General features: G+C 41.2%; 1 protein-coding gene across 1 annotated transcript in view; it reads left to right on the top strand.

Annotated features, from left to right (window-relative positions):
* The window catches only part of STX6 (syntaxin 6), a 47,133-nt gene that overhangs the window by 4,355 nt on the left and 21,710 nt on the right, over positions 1-21,068 (top strand). Inside the window, exons 2-3 of the mRNA XM_047751902.1 lie at positions 15,149-15,318; positions 17,345-17,439. Of these exons, the coding sequence (XP_047607858.1) occupies positions 15,149-15,318; positions 17,345-17,439 (265 nt within the window). The remainder of the gene's footprint in view (positions 1-15,148; positions 15,319-17,344; positions 17,440-21,068) is intronic.

Genomic DNA, 21,068 nt, shown 5'->3' with positions numbered 1-21,068 from the left:
TTCACTTCATAAGAACAGCTTTATGATGTGGGTATTACCCCCATTGTATAGGTGAGGAGCTGAGGGAGTTGAGTTACTTCCCCAGAGTCACACAGCTAATAAGTGGACCCAGGAGTCAAATTTCAGCTGCCTAATTCTACTTACACTGTTAACACTTCACAGTACAGGTGAAGTGTTTCTTTTTAGGGCTGCACCTGTGGCATACAGAGGTTCCCAGGCCAGGGGTCAAATCTGAGCTGCAGCTGCTTGCCTACACCACAGCCACAGCAATGCCAGATCCTTAACCCACTGAGCAAGGCCAGGGATCAAACCCAAATCCTCATGGATACTAGTCAGGTTCTTAACCCCCTGAGCCATAGTGGGAACTCCTAAAAAGCTGTTTTAATTTAAATATGCAGGAGTTCCTGTCGTGGCTCAGCGGAAACGAATCTGACTAGCATCCATGAGGACGCAGGTTGGATCCCTGATTTCACTTGGTGGGTTAAGGATCTGGTATTGCTGTGAATTGTGGCGTAGGTCACAGATGTGGCTCGGATCTGGTGTGGCTGTGGCGTAGCTCCAGCTCCAGTTGGACCCCTAGCCTGGGAACCTCCATATGCTTCGGGTGCGGCCCTAAAAAAGCAGACAGACAAAAATAAGCAGTGGTTAGTGCCTGAGTGTTGGAGGCTCCTTCTGTGAGGTTTAGACACTGTCGATATATTCTTGTTCAGAGCAGAATCCCTCACCACAGGCTGAAACCACCCCAGCTGGGCCCTTGGGGCAAGTGTGACCCTACCTGGCACAGACTTTGCCAGTGGTCTTTTCACTACCGGAGCTCCTAGCTCTACTGAGTCACCCCAGGCCTGCGCTTTAAGTTGTAGTTTGTCTAGTTGCCCTTCTCCTGTGTGTTCTCACTGGGTTATTCCCATCGTGTCAGGTGTCCCCTCCCTCCCTGCATATCTGTGCACATTCCACACCTTGGTCACTGACCCAACTCTCTCCTAAGTGCTTTTCTGTTTTCTGTTAATTATTCGACATCCCCCCATGCCATTCCCCTTTTCTCTTTTTCTTCTCCCACTTAACACATGCCTTGCTCCTCTCGGCCCTCTTCACTCCTGGCTCTCCACTCTCCTTCGGTCCCATGTCCATTTGGCCATCACATCTTATCAGTGCATCTTCTGGCCATCTCTGGCATCTTCTCTACCTCTCTGGTTTTGGTTCCTCCACCCTAGTCCATGTCCTGGTCCTTTCCACCTGGACCCTTGTAAGCAGCTTCTTCAGCAAGCTGCCGGGTGCGACCAGAGAGACATGATGAGGTCTATTCTGATCCTTCATCTCTAAGTGTCTTTTTTCTGTGTGCCAGGGACTAAGGGTACAGCCGTGAACTAACAACATCCCCGTCCTTATGAAGCTTACATTCTCAGGACGGGCGATAACAATGAACAAATTTATGATATGTTGGGTGGTGCTAAATTCTGTCAGAAGAATAAAGCTGGGTAAAGGAAAAGGAAATGGGTTTCTGGGTGTAATTTTCCTTTTTTATGTGACTTCTGGAGGCAGTGAAGTTTGGTGAAAGAGCTGAGCTTTGGTAATCAGGCTGACTGAGGGTTGAAATCTTACTTCTATCAATTGCTTGGTGTGACTCTTGGTACATTAATTACTCTCTCTGAACTGATTTCATTCATTATGTTCAAAGTTGGCTTAACAACCAACGGCTGCTTTATTGGTTGAGAGGATTAAATGAGTTCATACTTGTAAGTTGCCTTAGCACAGTTTGGGGCATATATTAAGTGCTCAGTAAATATTCTCTCTTTAAATGTCTATTTATATGTCTCTATTCAAATAGGCTGCTCCCTCTGAAAGACCTCTTTTTTCTTCATAATATTTTTTCCATTATCATTGATTACAGCTTTTTTTTAAAAATTGGAGTTAAATTTAAAGTAATAATGTTCATTTTAGAAAATTTAGGAACTAAAAATATAAGAAAGAGGATTAAGAATTCATTGAAATGCCACCATCCAGAAAAAATTAGTGAAAATTTTGGTGTCTTTTTTTTGTGTGTGTGCTTTTTAGGGCTGCACCGGTGGCATATGGAAGTTCCCAGGCTAGGGGTCAAATCAGAGCTACAAATGCAGGCCGCAGCCACAGCAACGCAGGATCTGAGCTGCGTCTGTGACCTCTACCACGCTCATAGCAACACCAGATCCTTAACCCATTGCTCGAGGCCAGGGATCAAACCAGCAACCTTGTAGTTACTGGTTGGACTTATTTCTGCTGTGTCACAATGGGAACTCCATGTCTTTTTTAAATTTTTTATTTTTGGCCATGTTGTGCTTCATCTCGATGTAGCATCTCAGTTCCCAGACCAGGGATCAAACCTGTGCCACAGTGGTGAAAGTGTCAAGTCCTAACCACTAGACCACCAGGGAGCTCCCTAAAATTTTGATGTCTTTTTGATCTATGTTTCTACTAATAGTGTTGTGTAATACTCTCCATCACTTTTTGATCTCTTATTGTATATCATGCACTGTACTGAGAACCTGACAGGGATTGTCTTTTTAATCTTTATGAAGTAGATACTAGTACTATTATTACCATTTTATAAATGAAGAAAATGAAATTTAGAGAGTGTAAAAACAAACTTCCAACTTCAAGAGCTTGTCACTGGAAAGGCCAGGATTTATATAAATGAGTATTTTTAATTATTAATCATTTAAGAAATTGGGATCATACTGTCTTAATCTTTTCACCTGTATTTCTGTAAGTTCTTAAAATGCCTTTGGTAGGGAGGCTTTTTAATGACTGCATTGTATTTGGTCATGTAAGTGTTGTATAAGTTATCACCCAGGGTGACATTTATGATGTTCCTAAATTTTTCGCTATTACATATAGTGATAAGCCTGCTTGTCACAGGTCTTCAGTGCTGCTTCTGATTATTTCCATAGCCTGTATTCCTGTAGCAGAATTGCTGATTCAGAGGGCATGCACATTTTCAAAGCTTCTAATGCATATTACCAAATTGCCCTCCAGGATACACCCCATCACCCCTCTACTCCCCATATACCCCCAAAGTTTGAGGGGCCCTTTTCCCCTTAATCCTTTGCCGGTACTGAGATTCTCATTTTAAGAAATCTTGACTAATTTGCTAGGTGAATTATATCACTTTCACCTTTGTGTTCATTAAGAACTTTATTTGATGAGTGGACCCATTTTGAGTTTGGGGTTCTTCAGGTTGGTTTGTTTTTTTCTTTGTCTTTGCAACTTCTAATTGGAGGGAGTCACTAAGAAATTGAGCATTGGAATATGAGAGTATTTTGGTACCAAGTGAGCCTCTCCTGTAGATAAAAAGCATGAATGCTGTGGTTCTTGACTGTTTTGCTGGTTTGGGAGCTTTGTCTATCTGAACAAGGATAGTTTTATTTCCAGGCTCTTGGCTGTGGGTCAGTGTTGAAATAATGGCATAAGCAATCAAGACAGTATATATTACATTGCATTATTCTCTAACCATCTTGTCTATAGGTACAACCTTTTTTTTTTTTTGTATTTTTCATTGTAGTTGATTTACAATGTTGTGTTAGTTTCTGGTGTATAGAAGGTGATTCGGTCTTATATATAAACATATATATTCTTTTTTGTTATGGTTTATTACAGGGTATTGGATATAGTTCCTTAGCTATCCTGAGGGACCTCGTTGTTTATTTTACATATAGTAGTGTGTATCTGCTAATTCCAGGCTCCTAATTTATCCCTCCCCTACTTCCTATCCCCTTTGGTAACCATAAGTTTGGAGTCTATTTCTTTTTTGGAAATAAGTTCATTTGTATCATAGTTTAGACTCCACATATAGATGATATCATATGGTGTTTGTCTTCCCCTGATTTACTTCACTTAGTATGATAATCTCTAGGTTCACCCATGTTGCTGCAAATGGCATTATTTCATTCTTTTTTCTGGGTGAGTAGTATTTCTTTCTCTCTCTGTGTGTATTTGCATATACAGCCTTTTTAACACTAGTTATGAGTTCCTTTGAGGCAGGCGTTGTGCATTTTTTTTTTGTCTTTTGTTGTTGTTGCTATTTCTTGGGCCGCTCCCACGGCATATGGAGGTTCTCAGGCTAGGGGTCGAATCGGAGCTGTAGCCACCGGCCTACGCCAGAGCCACAGCAACGCGGGATCCGAGCCGCGTCTGCAACCTACACCACAGCTTACGGCAACGCCGGATCGTTAACCCACTGAGCGAGGGCAAGGACCGAACCCGCAACCTCATGGTTCCTAGTCGGATTCGTTAACCACTGCGCCACGACGGGAACTCCCGCGTTGTACAATTCACAGTGTTGAGAAAACTGTTTATTGCCATAGTTAATATGAAAACTATTGTTTGCAGAGTAATTTTAATCAGTAAAATTGAATATAAGTCAAGTCTCATTTTCTACTTTTTAAAAATCAATCAGATGTTTCATTGTAAAACCACTTTGCAAACATTTGTTAAAGATTTATTGATACTATGGTTGGCTCCTGAAATTATAGTCTAGCTTGGAGATTTTGTGAAAGAATGTGGGAGAAAGTGTGCATTATGTATACGATTTTGGAGTAGAGCTGGGATGCTGTGGAGATTTTGAAAAACTTAGAAAGACCTCACCCCTACCCCCACCCCAGTGGGAATGATGATCAGGGGCACCTCAGTGAAGCAAGTAAGGCCTCAGTCTGGGCATTAGAGGAAATGTTGCTTTTCATTTGCAGAGGTGTAAGGACTCCTCCGCCTGGGGCTGGGGAATCAGTGAGTGAAAGTCTAGAGCCCTAGAGCTGGAATGAGGAAAGGGAGGGTAGGGAGACCTGCCAGCTGAAACAGATTTTGTTTCAGATTGGAAATTAAAGTCAGCCAGTTTTGGAGGAGGAGGAGGAGGAGGCATGGAATACCCAGTTGAGGACTTTAAATGTAATCTGTTTCCTAATGTAAATTCTTCATCAGGAGATAGTTCTAATGTAGCGGTTACCATGCACTTGCCTATAGTCAAACAACTTCTAAGAGCTCAACCCCAGGTCTTCTAATTCCCTAAAGAAAATAGATTTGTCTGGAGGCTTTGCAAAGGTGGGATTAAGTAGCTGTTAGTACTGGAAGACACCTCATACCCTGGTTCTGAAGAACCTGAGGCCAGCAGCTAAAAAGTCTGAACACCAGTTCTCTTTATTTGTCAGTAAGTGCAGACTAGTAATCTTGAAAGTTGCTTCCAGATCTAAAATCCAGTGGTGCAGCTTAAGCTGAGGTTGTGCAAGGTGAGAAGTCAGAGGAAGAGTCAGAAGTGATGCTTGTCTAGACAAGTTTCAAATCTTGGAAAATAGTGTCACTGTTAACTCTAATGGAGAAGTTAGAGAAGGAAGCAATTTGGTGGGTTTTTTTTTTTTTTCCTGTTTTATTTTGTTGTTTGAATACTTGCTTTTTCAGAGGGAGGATATGAACTGTTTGGTTTTAGGCAAATGGGATGATCCTATAGGCAGCTAAAAATACAGGAATTAGTCCCAGGCGAATTATTAGGGTTGGAAATGGATTTGGGGAGGTACCAGCTTCAAGGGATTTTTTTGAACCTGCTAGTGCTGACCAGCCACTTAGAAGCTGTAAAAAGAGTGCTGAGGGAGTTCTCTTGTGGCACAGGGGGTTAAGGATTTAGTGTTGTCACTGCATCAGCTTGCCTTTTTTTTTTTTTTTTTTTAAATGCTGAGAAACGCTGGGACCAGGTAGAGGAATAGGAAAGCGAAAATTGGTAGAAACTAGAAGAGCACAATGCCACAAAAACAACAAAGTGAGAGTTTGAAGAAAATAGAAAGGCTGTAGTGTCAAGTACACTGAAAATGAGGATGAGTTTAAGTCACCCGTGACTTTGACCTGCATTGGCAGCATTATGCTATCCCAGGGGGGTTGTGGAAATGGCAGCAGATTGAGGTTAAAAGTGTGTATAACTATAGGTAACAAAAGACTTCCCCTCCATGAGAATTATTGAGAAAGATATCACAGTGAAATTGAATTACAAAATGGCAGTAAGGTCACGTGCAGAGCGTGTGTGTTTTTCCCTTTAAATACAAACGGTGTGAATGTGGAAGTCAAACGGTAAAAAGAGCTCCTCCTCACCTAGCCCCAGGGGTTGGTGGTGAAACTGGTTGATGGGCTATGGGGTGGGAAGGTGATAGGGTTGCCGAGGCTTGCACAGCTTGGGTTTTTCAGGTTTCATTAGTAGAATGGAAACCATCTGCCTTCATTAGCCTCTCTGTGTTGATGAAATAGGGGCCTCTCTGTAAAGAGACATACAGGACAGGTGCTGCCTCAAATATAAATGTTGTGGCGTGTTATGTTTTTCCAAAGATGGCTGCCCCAATATATATCCTGTCCCATTTGCTTTTCTCAAATTTGAGGCTGACATTCTTCTATCAAACTAAGATCCTTGTTCCTTTCACTTCAACCTGGGCAGACCTTCATAACTACTTCAACTGACAAAATGGGGCAGAAACGACACTGCTTGATTCCTGAAACTTGTTGCAAAAGACAACCAATTCAGTGTCAACCTACATCTTTCTGACTTGGGGACATAAGTCCAGCTCTACTGATGCCACTGTGCCTGAGAGCTCACATGGAGAGGCTATGCAAACACAGAGATGCTATGAAAAGCACCTGCTCCTATAGCCCCAGCCTATTGAGTCTTTCAGCTGAGGCCCCAGATGTTATGGAGCAGGGATAAGCCATCCCTTCCTTGTTCAGCACAAATTCTTGACCCACAGAATCCATGAGCATAAGAAATGGTTGTTTAGTGTCATTAAATTTTGGAGTAATTGCTATACAACCACAGTAACTGGAATGGATGCCAGTTCAGAGCCTGTCAGCATGGTCAAAGAAGAATGGAGAAATCAAAAGGCTGATGAAGGTTGCAGCTATGATTATCCTGTAATTTGTTGCCACAAACTGAATGACAGATTCTGGGGAACATAAGCTCCCTAATGGTTGAAATACTTCTTCCTCCCATCTTTCTGACAAATGGTGAGATCCAGATAAGAAAATTTTGATTTTCTGGATAGCTGATGTATTGCCTAAGGGTTAGTAGGTATGGTGAGCCCTTCACTGTGGTGGAATAGACTGGAACGTTGAATGGGAAAGGCTCAACTAGCAGTGACCGGGGTTTAGTACTGGGTTCACTTCAAAAACAAAATGAGTTGGTTAATCCTGCCAGTGTCAACCCTTTTTTTTTATAAAGAATGAAAGAATTCAGTTTTGAAAGCTTGAATGACTTTATTTTTGCCTGAAAGATACATTCTTCGAAGATGTGGACTGTGTTTTCATTTTTGACATTTGTTTCCTGGGAAAGAAGCTCTGCATTGCACGTGGTCCCAGGGGGAGTTGGTGTGGCTTTCAGTGTCATAGGGAGTTCATATCCATGAGGATATGATGAGTCCCAGGATTTAAAAAAATTTTTTTAATTATATTTATAGTTGTACAACCATCATCACAACCTAATTTTGGAACATTTCCATCCCCACTATCAAGTCCATCCCTCCCTCCTGTTCCCTATGAAAATCATAAGTTTTTCAAAGTCTGTTTCTGTTCTGCAAATAAATTCATTTGTATCCTTTTTTTAGATTCCGCATGTAAGTGATATCATAAGGTGTTTGTGTCTCACTGTCCAACTTAGCATGATAATTTTTAGGTCAATCTATATTGCTGCAAATGGCATTATTTCATTCTTTTTTATGGCTGAGTAATATTCCAGGGACTATATATACGACATCTTCTTTATCCATTCCTCTGTTGATGGACATTTAGGTTGCTTCCATGCCTTGGCTGTTGTATATAGCATTGCAGCGAACATTGGGGTACACGTTATCTTTTCGAGTTATGGTTTTCTCTGGATAGATGCCCAGGAGTGGGATTGCTGGATCATTATTGGTAATTCTATTTTTGGTTTTTTGAGGACCCTCCATAATGGTTGCACCAATTTATATTCCCACTGATAGTGTTAAAAGCTTCCCTTTTCTCTCCAGCATTTGTTGTTTGTAGACTTTTTCATCATGGCTATTCTGGCTAGTGTAAGGTGATACCTCATGGTAGTTTTGATTTGCATTTCTCTAATAATTGGTGATGTTGAACATCTTTTCATGTATGTTCAGGCCATCTGTATGTCTTCTTTGGAGAAGTGTCTGTTTAGATCTGCCCATTTTTTAATGGGGTTGATTGTTTTTTTGATATTGAGATGCAGGAGGTGTTTATATATTTTGGAGATTAAACCCTTGTCAGTTGCTTCATTTGCAAGTATTTTCTCCTATTCTATGGGTTGTCTTTTCATTTTGTTTAGGGTTTCCTTTGCTGTGCAAAAACCTTTAAGTTTAATTAGGTCCCATTTGTTTATTTCTGTTATTATTGTCATTACTTTAGGAGGTGGATCTGACAAGATACTGCTGTAGTTTATTTCAGAGAGTGTTCGGCCTATGTTTTCCTCGAAGAGTTTAATAATATCTGGTTTTACATTTAGGTCTTTAATCCATTTTAAGTTTATGTTTGTGTATGGTGTTAGAGAGTGTTCTAAATTCATTCTTTTACAGGTAGCTGTCACATTTTCCCAGCACCACTCCATTGCATATTCTTGCCTCCTTTGTCATAGATTAGTTGACCATAGGTGCGTGGGTTTATTTCTGGGATTTCTTTCCTGTTCCATTGATTTTATATTTCTGGTTTTTTGTTTGTTTGTTTGTTTGTTTTTGGTGCCAGTACCTTGCTGTTTTGATTGACTGTAACTTTGTAGTGTAGTCTGAAATCAGGGCTCCTGATTCTTCCAACTCCATTTTTCTTTCTCAGGATTGCCTTGGCTGAGTCCCATGATTTTGATTGACTGCTTCATGGACAGCAAGGGCAAAATCCTTATCCCTAGTATTTCCAATGCTGTGGCTCTTGTTACCCTTGAAGTGTGTAAGATGACTGGCATCCACAACAGATGTGGGAGCAGAACATCTGCTTTCTGTGGGGGATAGCCATCTCTGTCCTTCAAGGAACTTAAAAATCTGGGTCAGGAGCAAAACCTGTAATTCCTAGGAAAGCACTTAGCAAGTTTTTGATGAAATGGTGTCAGACGTGATATCTAAAGCTGTCTGTGAGCAGATTATTTTTTACCAAGAAGTTTGCAAAGCTGAAGAGCTCCAAGAATTCAAGTGATACCTGGCCTCTGGTAGATTATTCCCATTAGTTAGTTGGAAGAAAAGCCTGAAAATAGCCAGACCAAACTCCACAGGAAAAAGAGGCAATATCTTGTGATTCTGACCTTGCCGGAGACCACAGAGGAAAGTGGATCACTGTGGCCTAAGGAGTTGGCAGCTTCAGCACTCCTCCTGGGGTGCAGCACGCTCCCATGGGCTGACTGTGGTGAGCGCTAACCCGGGAGCAGACGGTGCTGGGCAGGCAGGTGTGGGAAGTGCCTACTAGCCAACTTGTGCAGAAGCTATTTGCTTACCTTTGCTGAGAAGGTAGGTGAAGAAAACTCAGCAGCTCTTCTCTTTCTGTTAAAATCCTCACAAATCTCAAACAACTGACATGGTTAATATTCCTCTGTCTTGTTCATCGATTTACTTAGAATGCCAGGTGATTCTAAATATTTCATGCCAGATACTTTCAAATAACTCCGAGTTCAGTGGGTGATCTCACAGGTTAGAGTCTTGTACATTATTACATGTGTCTTGTGTTTCTCGAAACTTGGGAAATCCCAGGTTCTTTTGGATATTCTAGTTACCATTAACGCTTGGCTTAAGAATAGATTTTGTTTGTGACATGCATTTTCTCTCCGTTCTTGCCTTTTTTTTTTTTTTTTGGTCACATCTACAGCAAGTTGGTTTTTTGTGTTTTTTGTGTTTTTTTTTTGTTTTGGCCATATCTACAGAAAGTTCCCAGGCCCAGGATTAAACCCATGCCACAGCAGTGACCTGGGCCACTGCAGTGACGGCACTGGATCCTTAAGCCACTGTTCCACAAGAGAACTATTCATCCTTCTTTTTCAGGCTAATGCTAGGCTGAAATGGTACTGGAAGAAGAAAAGTTGGGAGATATTTTAACTTTGAGGGACCCTGTTAGTTGCTGTATTAAGATAGGACTCTTGATGCACTGCAGGTTCTGGCTTTTCAAGATTAGAACCATTGCTGATAGTTCCCACCTTTGTGATTCCCTTAGAGCATGTCTTAGAAATATAAAATAAGACTGCTTTGACTTTTTTTTTTTTGCTTTTTAGGGCCGTACCTGCGGCATATGGAAGTTCCCAGGCTAGGGGTCGAATCAGAGCTACAGCTGCCAGCCTTTGCCATAGCCACAGCAACACAGGATCTAAGCTGTGTCTGTGACCTACACCACAACTAATGGCAACACTGGATCCCCGACCCACTGAGCAAGGCCAGGGATCAAACCCGCATCCTCATGGATACTAGTCGGATTCATTATTTGTTTCTGCTGCACCGAAACGGAAACTCCTACTTTGACGTTTTTTGATGTCCGCACTATTAAATGAACACTAAAAATGAAACCTCTTTTAACAACAGGAGATTGTTGCCAGGCCTGTGGGGTGTTGATGTTACCCGGGGATTGCTTTGCAGCATGTTTCTAATTCCTGACATTTCTTTCATTTCTTCTTTAGGACATGTTCAAGTTCTCGCATGCTTGATTTCACTCTCTCTCTGCTGCTAGAATTGAATCCACCGGTGTGCCCCTCCTTCCCTTCAAATCTGAGTATCAGTGTCTTAAGAGCTGTGGTTGTAAAAGTGTAATCATCCCAGGGGGGTCTCAAGATCCTCTCATGGAAGAGCCCCTCAGCTTAAAATGCTTCTCATGATAGTACTCAGATATTACTTGCTTTTTTTCATCATGTTGACATTTACATTGATGGTAGAAAAGCTGTGGCAGGTAGACCTGCTGGTGCCTTAGCCTACTCTAATTCAGGCAGTGTCACCAAACTGTACCAGGAGTCATTATATTCTTCCATCACCTGTGGTGTATGGAAGTTCCCAGGCCAGGGATTGAACCTGAGCCACAGCTGCCAATCTGTGCCACAGGTGCAGCAACACTGGGTCCTTAACCCACTGTGCTGGGGATCAGACCTGTACCTCCACAGTGACCTGAGCTGCTGCAGTCGGATTCTTCACCCACCATGCCATGGTAGGAACGCCTTCATTTTTTCAAGTTATAATTTACCTACAGTAAAATTGACCCTTTTTTAAAAAAAGTGTATAGTTCTGTGAAATTTGACAAATGCATATAATTGGTACTACTGACCTCCACAATAAGTTACAGGACAGTTCCATCACCCCTAAAAGTTTCTCTTTGTTCCTTCTAGCCCCTTGCCCCATACCTAGCACCTGGCCACTGCTGATCTGTTTTCTGCCCTTGTAGTTCTGCCTTCTCCAAAATGTCACAGCAATGGAATCACACAGTGTGTGGCCCTCTGAGTCTAACTTCTCACACTTCACCTAACACTTTTGAGGTTTTGCCATATTACTGCGTGTATCTGTGATTTGTTCCTCTACTGCTGGGTGGTATTCCATTGTGCAGATGTACTGCAGTTTGTCCATTCTTTGACTGAAGGACATTTGGGTTGTTTTCAGGTTTTGGCTATTATGACTAAAGCCACTATAAGAATTTGTAGATTGTTGTGTGAACCTGTGTGTTTCTATGTCACCTTAAAGTGGGGTTCTTGGGTCATACGGTAAGTATATGTTTTGTATGTTTAAGAAACAGCTGCCCTGTTTTCCAAAGTGTACGGTTTTACATTCCCATCAGTAATATACGAAATTCCAGTTACTTCACCACCTGGTCAGCACTTGACACTGTCAGTTGGTTGTGTGAAGTTTGTAGTCATACCTCATTGTGGATTTAATTTGCATTTTCCTGATGACTAATGATATTGAGCATCTTCTCATGTTCTTAGCTGTCATTTATATTCGCCTTTGGTGAAGTGACTGTTCAGATCTTTTTTTTTTTTTGTCTTTTTGTCTCTCTTTAGGGCCACACCTGTGGCATATGGAGGTTCCCAGGCTAGGGGTATAATTGGAGCTGTTGCTGCCGGCCTGTGCCAGAGCCACAGCAATGCTGGATCCAAGCTGAGTCTTCAACCTACACCACAGCTCACAGCAATGCCGGATCCTTAACCCACTGAGCGAGGCCAGGGATCAAACCTGTAACCTCATGGTTCCTAGTTGGATTTGTTCTGCTGAGCCATGACGGGAACTCTAACTGTTCAGATCTTTTGCCCCCCCCCCCCCCCCCCTTTTTCCTTTTTTGGCCACACCCGTAGCATTGAAAGTTCTGGGCTAGGGTTTGAACCTCCAGCAAGAGATCAAATCTGCGCCATAGCAGTGACAACTCCAGATCCTTAACCCACTGCACACAGGAGAACTCCCTGCCCATTTTTAAATTGGGTTTGTTTTCTCAAGTTTTGAGAGTTTTTGAAATATCTTCTAAGATACAAGTCGTTCATCAGACACGTAACTCACAAATGTTTTCTCCCAGCCTTAGTATACATTTTAAACTCGACATGGCAAAACGATAGTGTGTCTAAAGCATTTTGCTATATCATGAGGTAAGATGGCTGACCTCGGAAAGTGCTTTCGTGATTGAGCTGTGAGCTGAAATAGCTCATTTTTTCCTCCACAGAATCTCATTTTTTTTTCCTTCAGAGAATGACCGGCAAACTGTTACTGAGACTAACGTATGTTCTCAAATCTTAAAGTTATCTAAAAAATAGTTGAGTTTTGGAGTTCCTGACTTGGCGCAGCAGAAACAAATCCAACTAGGAACCACAAGGTTGCGGGTTCGATCTGTGGGTTAAGGATCCGGCATTGCTGTGACTGTGGTGTAGGCCGGCTGCTGCAGCTCCAGTTAGACCCCTGGCCTGGGAACCTCCATGTGCCGTGAGTGCAGCCCTAGAAAAGACAAAAAAAAAAAAAGTTTTTCTGAGAAATGAATGACAAGAACCTGTCACTTCTTGGAAAACAGCTGACAGTATTTTTGTGGATGATGAAATGAGAGCCCTTTTTTAAAAAAAGTAGAATTGTGGAAAGTTTATATCGATTACTGTCATCTTAAAGATTCCCAATAGTTAAGGTTTTCTGATGAGATTGGTGGTGATGGTATTATATGATTTTGGCTATTGTATAATAAATGAGTCAGCATTCGAAGATCTTTGATACTCAGTAAACCAGTACTTCACAATGACTAGTACGTGATGCTGTAAAATCATACATGGGTGAAAGATCCATTCACAGTGCAAGGCAGAGCAGTGGATTGTCAGGTATGAGAGTTCAGAGTCTTTGTTACAGTTTCAGCTTCCACATCGCAGCTAATTTTTAAGAGACTGCCACTTGTTGATTTGGTATAGTGTCAAAAAAGAATATCCAGTTACCTGAAAAGACTATTAGAATACTCCTCCCTTTTCCAACTGTGTATCTGCATGATAACGGCATTTCCATCATATACGTCAACCAAAACATGTGTCAGCAGACTGAATGTAGAAGCAGACGTGAGGATCCACTTGTCTATTGTTGAATTAGATATTAAAGAGATATGCAAAAATGTGAAACAGTGCTCCTCTTCTAATTTTTTTGCTTTAGAATTTTTTTGCAAAAACATTAACATATAGTAATTTCATTATGTTTCATTAATTGATAAATATTTTTAAATGTCTGTTTGAGACGTTACCATTGTGGCTTAACGATAATAAACCCGACTAGTATCCATGAGGACACGGGTTTGATTCCTAGCCTTGCTCAGTGGGTTAAGGATCTGGTGTTGCCGTGAACTGTGGTGTAGGTCGCAGTGTGGCTCGGATCCTTTGATGCTGTGGCTGTGGTGTAGGCCAGCAGCTCCAATTTGACCCCTAGCCTGGGATCTTCCATATGCTGTCTCTTGTGGTAGTTGAAGTATCAGAGGGAATAGGATGCATGCAATTTCTGTTTTAAAGCCATAGACAACAAACACACTGATTGAACACCCAGAAGAACTGGTTAAGAAATCATAGAAGGATCCAGGAGTTCCCGTCATGGTGCAAATCCGACTAGGAACCACGAGGTTGCGGGTTTGGTCCCTGGCCTTGCTCAGTGGGTTAAGGATCCCGTGTTGCCATGAGCTGTGGTGTAGGTTGCAGACTCGGCTCAGATCCCGCATTGCTGTGGCTGTGGCGCGGGCCAGCGGCTGCAGCTCTGATTAGACCCCTAGCCTGAGAACCTCCATATGCTGCAGGAAGCGGCCCTAGAAAAGGCAAAAAGACAAAAACACACACACACACAAAAAAAAAAAAAAGAAAAAAAGAAACCATACAAGGATCCAAACATCTCTTGGTTTGGGAGCGTGAAGGTTATAATCTTTGTGCACAAGAGACCATGATTATAAAATGACTCCTTTTTGACTTTTGTATGTAGTAATGTTAGATTATTATGTTTCAGTGGTGGATGTCAGCTCAACAGGCAGAAGGGGCTGGTGATTTAAGATCTTGTGACTGTATCTAACCTAAAAGCAAAATAGGCCATAGCACCTAGTCTGTCTCTCTCTCTCTAAACATGAAACACACTAATCAGCTGTACAGAGTTGCTTAATCCAGGAAAGTAGATATATTTAAAGCTAATAATGTTTGGAAATCTTCTAATGAGATTTTGGATTTTAGAATGTCTCAGATTAAGATACTTACCTTCTAAAAGACTAGCTGTGTAAGAGTAAGCCTTCCTCTACCCTTTGTAGCCTCTTTCTGCACCAGCCTCCCCAAGAAAAGGAAAGTTCTTTTAGGATCTTTTCATCTGAATATGACTTACTTCACACCAGTTGGCCATTTAGTTAGTGTGTATTATTGCTTCTTAAATTACTTTTAAATATAGTCTTTTAGAAAAATTAAGTTTTTGTGCTTGGTAAAAAAATTTGATATTATAGCTGCTTAAATAGTGACTGTTTTACTTTAAAATCAGCAGAGAACATAATACTCAGGTTATTTTAAAGTTTTGAACTTTGCTATTTGTCCATGAAGAATCTTCTCTAATGACTGAGAAACACTATGGGGAATGGGAGGTGGTTGCTGAGGATAGTGTCTGATAGTAAAGGTTAACTTAAGTCTTGCAATAACTTGTTCATGGAACGTGTTGTCCGATTTCTCTCCTTTCCCTTCACCTGGTTACAGAGAGGTACAGAAAGCAGTCAACACTGCACAGGGATTGTTTCAGAGATGGACAGAGCTCCTCCAGGACCCAACCACAGCCACAAGGGAAGAAATCGACTGGACCACCAATGAGCTAAGAAACAACCTCCGGAGCATAGAGTGGGATCTAGAGGACCTTGACGAAACCATCAATATCCTTTTCTGTGGTGTCTGCCATGGGAGGCAAACAGGCAGGTGGACAAGCTTTCACCCAGGTGTCTTAAGTACATAGATTAGATATTTCCTTTTATCACCGATTGACATTGCTCTTATTTGTACCATGACACACTTAAAATTGTTGTGTAGTAAGCTAAGGTAGAGTTGCCAAATTCTGCTCCAGTGCATGACAAAGCCTGCAACATGGAGAAGGCATAGTGCAGTGGTTTTGAGCTTGGACCATGGGGTCAGACTGTGTGTTCACATCCTGAGTCCAACAGTTACTAACTTTGGCTTTGGGTTCATTGCTCTTCAGTTTCCTCTTCAGTAGAACATTGGGATAACAGGTTTACCTAGCTCATAGGGTTGTTGAAAATTTAGCAGGTAATGAGCTTAGAATGGTGTCTGATACACAGTGAGCTTCTGTAAAAGTGTTAGCTGTATCATTATGCATGGTATGTACAGACCTGTGTTATACATTGGTAATGAGAGATCAAAAGAAAATCCCTCTCTCGACTTTTTCCTGTTCAATGTCAGTGTGCATTAGAGAGCCATCTTAGACCCTGAAAGTGCATTTACTACAGCAGATCTGTTATGCTAAGTCATGCTGTTATGCCAGATAAGTCCACAGATCTAACTTTTGAACCAGAGAACTGTAAAAGCTGAATTATATGGCCTTTTTTAAACTGGAAAAATCCCATTAAATCAGAACTTTATATCAAAGATATGTCAGTTGCATGGGTTCTGAGTTCTATTTTGATTTTTCTAAGTGTGATAAAACATCAAAGAAACCAGCTTTTGTCAGGACCATTGTATAGTCAGCACACAGGTTCATGTGCAGTTGATGTGTGGAGTGTGTAATTTCTGTTAATCGTAATGACCCCAGGGCAAATTTTAAATTTTATTTATTTATTTATTTATTTATTTATTTTTTGTCTTTTTGTCATTTCTTGGGCCGCTCCCGCAGCATATGGAGGTTCCCTGGCTAGGGGTCGAATCAGAGCTGTAGCCACCGGCCTACGCCAGAGCCACAGCAATGCAGGATCCGAACAGTGTCTGCAACCTAAAGCACAGCTCACGGCAATGCCGGATCCCCAACCCACTGAGCAAGGTCAGGGATCGAACCTGCAACCTCATGGTTCCCAGTTGGATTCATCAACCACTGAGCCATGACAGGAACTCCCAAATTTTAAATTAAGATAAATGTGTTCTCTAAATTAGTGGAGCAAAATATGTGAAGGAGTGGAATCAAAAGCACAATTACAGGGAGATAATGTCTTTCCTCAATAAAGGAGGGAAGAGAAAAAGATTAGGGGAAATAGAGAAATTGTGAGATGAAGAGGACAAAAGTTTTAATAAATATTCATCATTCAGCAAATAGTGTGCTATTTACTGGACATGTTGTTAGTTACTGAGATTGGATTTGGAAGCAAAACTGTACCAGCCATCGTGGAATTTATGATAGGGGTGGAGAGGGGCTTGAAAGGTGAGAGAACAGACACTGATCAAATAATAGCACAAGTGTATATGTGCGCATTCTGAGAGAAAAGTACAGAGAGCCCTGTGAGTGACATGGAGTGGAAGAACCAGGCTAGGGGTGAGGAGAGCAGGGAAGCTTCAAGGAAGAAGCCTCGATCTCTAGATTAAGTAGAGTTGGCTTCTTGACACAAGTGGAATGGCCTGGAATGGCATATGAAAATGTCTTGCAAAAGCTGTCATGGGAAAGGTGATCTGGAGTCGTCACAGTGCCCTCAGGCATCTGGAAGAGCCCAGCTCAGCTGTAGTCAGACACTCAGGGGTTTGTAGTGGACCAGGCAGGTCATCTCTGCCCTTGGGGCACAAGGATCCTCATCTGGCCGTGGGCAGCGAAAGTTTGAGAGTGACTAAGGTCGTGTTGACTATGTGTTCAGAAAGGCTGGGCCAGATTCAATTGCTTGCCTATGCGAGATTCTTTGGTTTAACATGATGCTGGTTGTTAGACTTCTGAAGATGAGATTGCTTTACCTTGACTTTTGGACCCACGCATAGTCGAAGCAAATCCTAGAAAATTCAACCTTGATGCAACAGAATTGAGTATCAGAAAAGCCTTCATCACAAGTACTCGGCAAGTCGTCAGGGTAAGGAATGTGATCTTACTGTGTTATTTGTGCAAGAAATAGCCAGACTTCTCAGAACTATTTCCTTTAATTGAAACTAATAAGTCAACTCTGAAACCACTTTTTAAGATGAATTAAATGCTAGTTTTCCACATAGCTGATGGAAAAGAAATCCATTTTTAGTAATGTCAGTCTTATTTCTCATTGCAAAAATGAGAGAGTAGACTGCTGACTTTGAGAAGGTTACTGTTTAGCAGTGTCCTTCCTGTCCATACCTCTCCTTCCTCCAAACTAAATCTTCTCTCTTCTTTATTTAATATACCTTTTTTTTCTGGACAAAAGGAGGAACTGCTATTGTAGAAACCATTTGGTTTCTTGATTGATTGGTGATCACTTTGTATTGTGAAGAGTGCTCTTGCTGGGTTTGGATGGCGGCCTCTTCCACCATCTGAATTGCTTCTGGAACTCTTGCAACCCAGTTACTGACATTTCCATATACAACTGCTTGTCAGCCTTTCGGGAGTTATCCAGAGCAGCAATTATCAATCAATATCTATCAATCCAAGTGAACACATCTTTAGTCTCAAATTATTTGAATAATAATCTATTGTTAGAAAAACCTAAGAGAAAAATAGTGTTTAAGTGAAATTTTTTTATCGTTAAGATATGTTTGTATTTTGAAACTATATGGCTAAGCCAGTTGATTAGCATAACTAGATGTAAGAGAACCAGCTGTCTTTAACATATGTACTAGAAAGCAGCTTCCTTGAATAAAAAGACTTGGGATCATACCAGTGCTAACATATGGCTTTTTAAGAGTCATCTTAGGCAGGAACCTTGGTTTGTGTTTGCCAGAGACTCCATGTCATGTGATTTCCTTTTGAAAATATTTCAAACGGTAGGTTATCACTGAACCTCAAAGATTCTTGTTCCTTCCTTTACTCAATAGCTGCCTTTCTCTATACATACATCTAAATTGTTTAGAAATAAACCCATGTTTTAATAGGGCACTAGCCTTTTTAGACCTAGGTGCCCCATCTATACAGTGAACATGTGGATTAGACACTCCTAATCTCTAGCCAAGTCAGAGGCTGTTCTAATAAGGAGGCTCTTTCATTAGGTGGCATATATTTTGGTAAGGTAAATAACTTCCCAGTTACTTATTTTATAAATGTATTGCGTGCTTTTTAAATTTTTATTTTGTCCTTTTTTTTTTTTTTTTTTAGGGGCCACACCCTCAGCATATGGAAGTTCCCAGGCTAGGGGTCCAATTGGAGCTATAGCTGCCAGCCTATACCACAGCAATGCCAGATCTGAGCCATGTCTGTGACCTATATCACAGCTCACGGCAATGCAGGATCCTTAACCCACTGAGTGAGGCCAGGGATTGAACTTGCATCCTCATGGATACTAGTCAGGTTTGTTACCACTGAGCCATGACAGGAACTCATAAATTTTTTTATGATCGTTTCTTTTTCTGAAGGACACTTCCCTAGATGTTGGCATTTAAATGATGCCTTGCAGTGAAGTGTATATTCTTGACTTTAATCATTACATTTGTTCTTTCTGCAAGATAGTACTTGTAAATTCTGCAAATTGAAATTCAGAAGTCAGTATAGTAAAAATTGAGTTGTATAATTGGAATTATCACCCAAAGTTCATTTTCTAATATTTAAAAATCTTTTAAAATTACGTTCTTTGGAGGAAGTATTCTAAATCAAGCACATACTTGACAGTGTTGCCGTCCTTTTAGACTTGAAACTTAAACTATACTTAACCATGTGATCCAACTGAATGTTTTAGATTTTCTAACCATCCTACTTTTATGACCCCTTTTTTGGAAGCTGTTACTGTTTGTTCATGGCGGGTTAATAGTACCTGAGTTTTTGCTCTCCTGATTTTAATATATTCTAATTGAGGTTTTGAGGAAGAGAAGGAAGTAGTCATTGATGCCAACTTGATTTTTTTTTCCTTCCAAAAAAAAAAAGCACGTAGTGTTAATATCCAGAAGTCTCTGGGTTCCACATAGAAGACACTGATAGCATGGGATCAGAAAGTTAGATTTGGAAAATGAAACATAAGGCCAAGCTCATATTAGGAATTTGTACATCACAAGTTTATGTAAGCTCCTCTGTAACCATTATCGGGGCTTATCAGTGGGGTTTTGTTTAGTTGCTTAAAGAAATACATTTTGACCCACAGTTGATGCCAGTTGTGCTTTTTCCCTCTTAGGCAAGGCAGTCAGTGATAGATTATACATTTTTTATTGTTCTCTTGGCAAAGAACTAAATCTTTCTACTGTGTTTCAGTGTTCACCATCTTTGCTTTTTTAATTATTTATTTATTTTTTGTCTTTTTGCCTTTTCTAGGGCCGCTCCCATGGCATATGGAGGTTCCCAGGCTAGGGGTCCCATCAGAGCTGTAGCCACCGGCCTACACCAGAGCCACAGCAACATGGGATCCGAGCCGCATCTGCGACCAACACCACAGCTCACGGCAAAGCTGGATCCTTAACCCACTGAGCAAGGCCAGCGATCGAACCTGCAACCTCATCGTTCCTAGTCAGATTCGTTAACCACTGAGCCACGATGGGAACTCCCCGTTTTTGCTTTTTTAATAAGTCATTTTTGTTTAAAGAGTTTTGTGTATATGTGTTATTAAGGTTTACTGGAAGTTTTTTTTTTTTTGTCTGTCTTTTGTCTTTTTTTTGTTGTTGTTGTTGTTGCTATTTCTTGGGCCGCTCCCGCGGCATATGGAGGTTCCCAGGCTAGGGGTCGAATTGGAGCTGTAGCCACTGGCCTACGCCAGACCCACAGCAACGAGGGATCCGAGCCGCGTCTGCAACCTACACCACAGCTCACAGCAACGCCGGATCGTTAACCCACTGAGCAAGGGCAGGGACCGAACCTGCAACCTCATGGTTCCTAGTCGGATTCGTCAACCACTGCGCCACGACGGGAACTCCGGAAGTTTTCACTAAAGCAAAATATTCTTGTTTTTGTGCATATGGCCTTGGTATTTTTGAGGTAATCATTTTTACATTTGTGGAGTTGCCTATACATCAGCTATTTTGCATATGAAATGTTTGTGTTATGGAAATCTATTGCAGAAGAGACTTTGGGTTGATTTAGTAGTGAAAGGTTTTGCAGTGAATGACAGACATTGAATGAGAGGTGAGGAGACCTGAGTTCTAGGCTCAGCTGAGACTTTAATAAATTTTCCTCATGGCAAGTCTTTTTTTCTTAATTAAATTATCCTCCCTAACATTCTCCAGCTTTGTTTCAGCTTTCAAAGTCAATCAGAACCATATCACCCTCCCCCTAAAATCCAACCTTTTTTAAACCTAAGAATTGTTTATAGTCAATTATAAGTCAAGATAGAAATGGCTTTGGTTAATCAAAAAGGGTGAGGCATCCTGTGTGGGCACAGATGACATTAGGATGTGAGACCTCTGGGAAGCACTGGGATTTACAGTGTCCTCTTCGCTTGGCTTGGAAGATGGTATACAATGGAAGCGGGAGCACGAGAAAGCAGGAAATGTGTTGTTCTTTCGGCAGGTGAACCATGTTTATCGGTACTAATTGCTTCTTGATTGCTTGTTCTAAGCTTCATGTATTAGAAAGAAGAGGAGTAATTATGTTTTTGGTGTG

The sequence above is a fragment of the Phacochoerus africanus genome, chromosome 11, assembly GCF_016906955.1.
Source record: "Phacochoerus africanus isolate WHEZ1 chromosome 11, ROS_Pafr_v1, whole genome shotgun sequence".
Classification (NCBI taxonomy): Eukaryota; Metazoa; Chordata; class Mammalia; order Artiodactyla; family Suidae; genus Phacochoerus; species Phacochoerus africanus.
The sequence above is the reverse complement of the archived record's forward strand: the minus strand, read 5'-3'. Positions and strand labels throughout refer to the sequence as shown.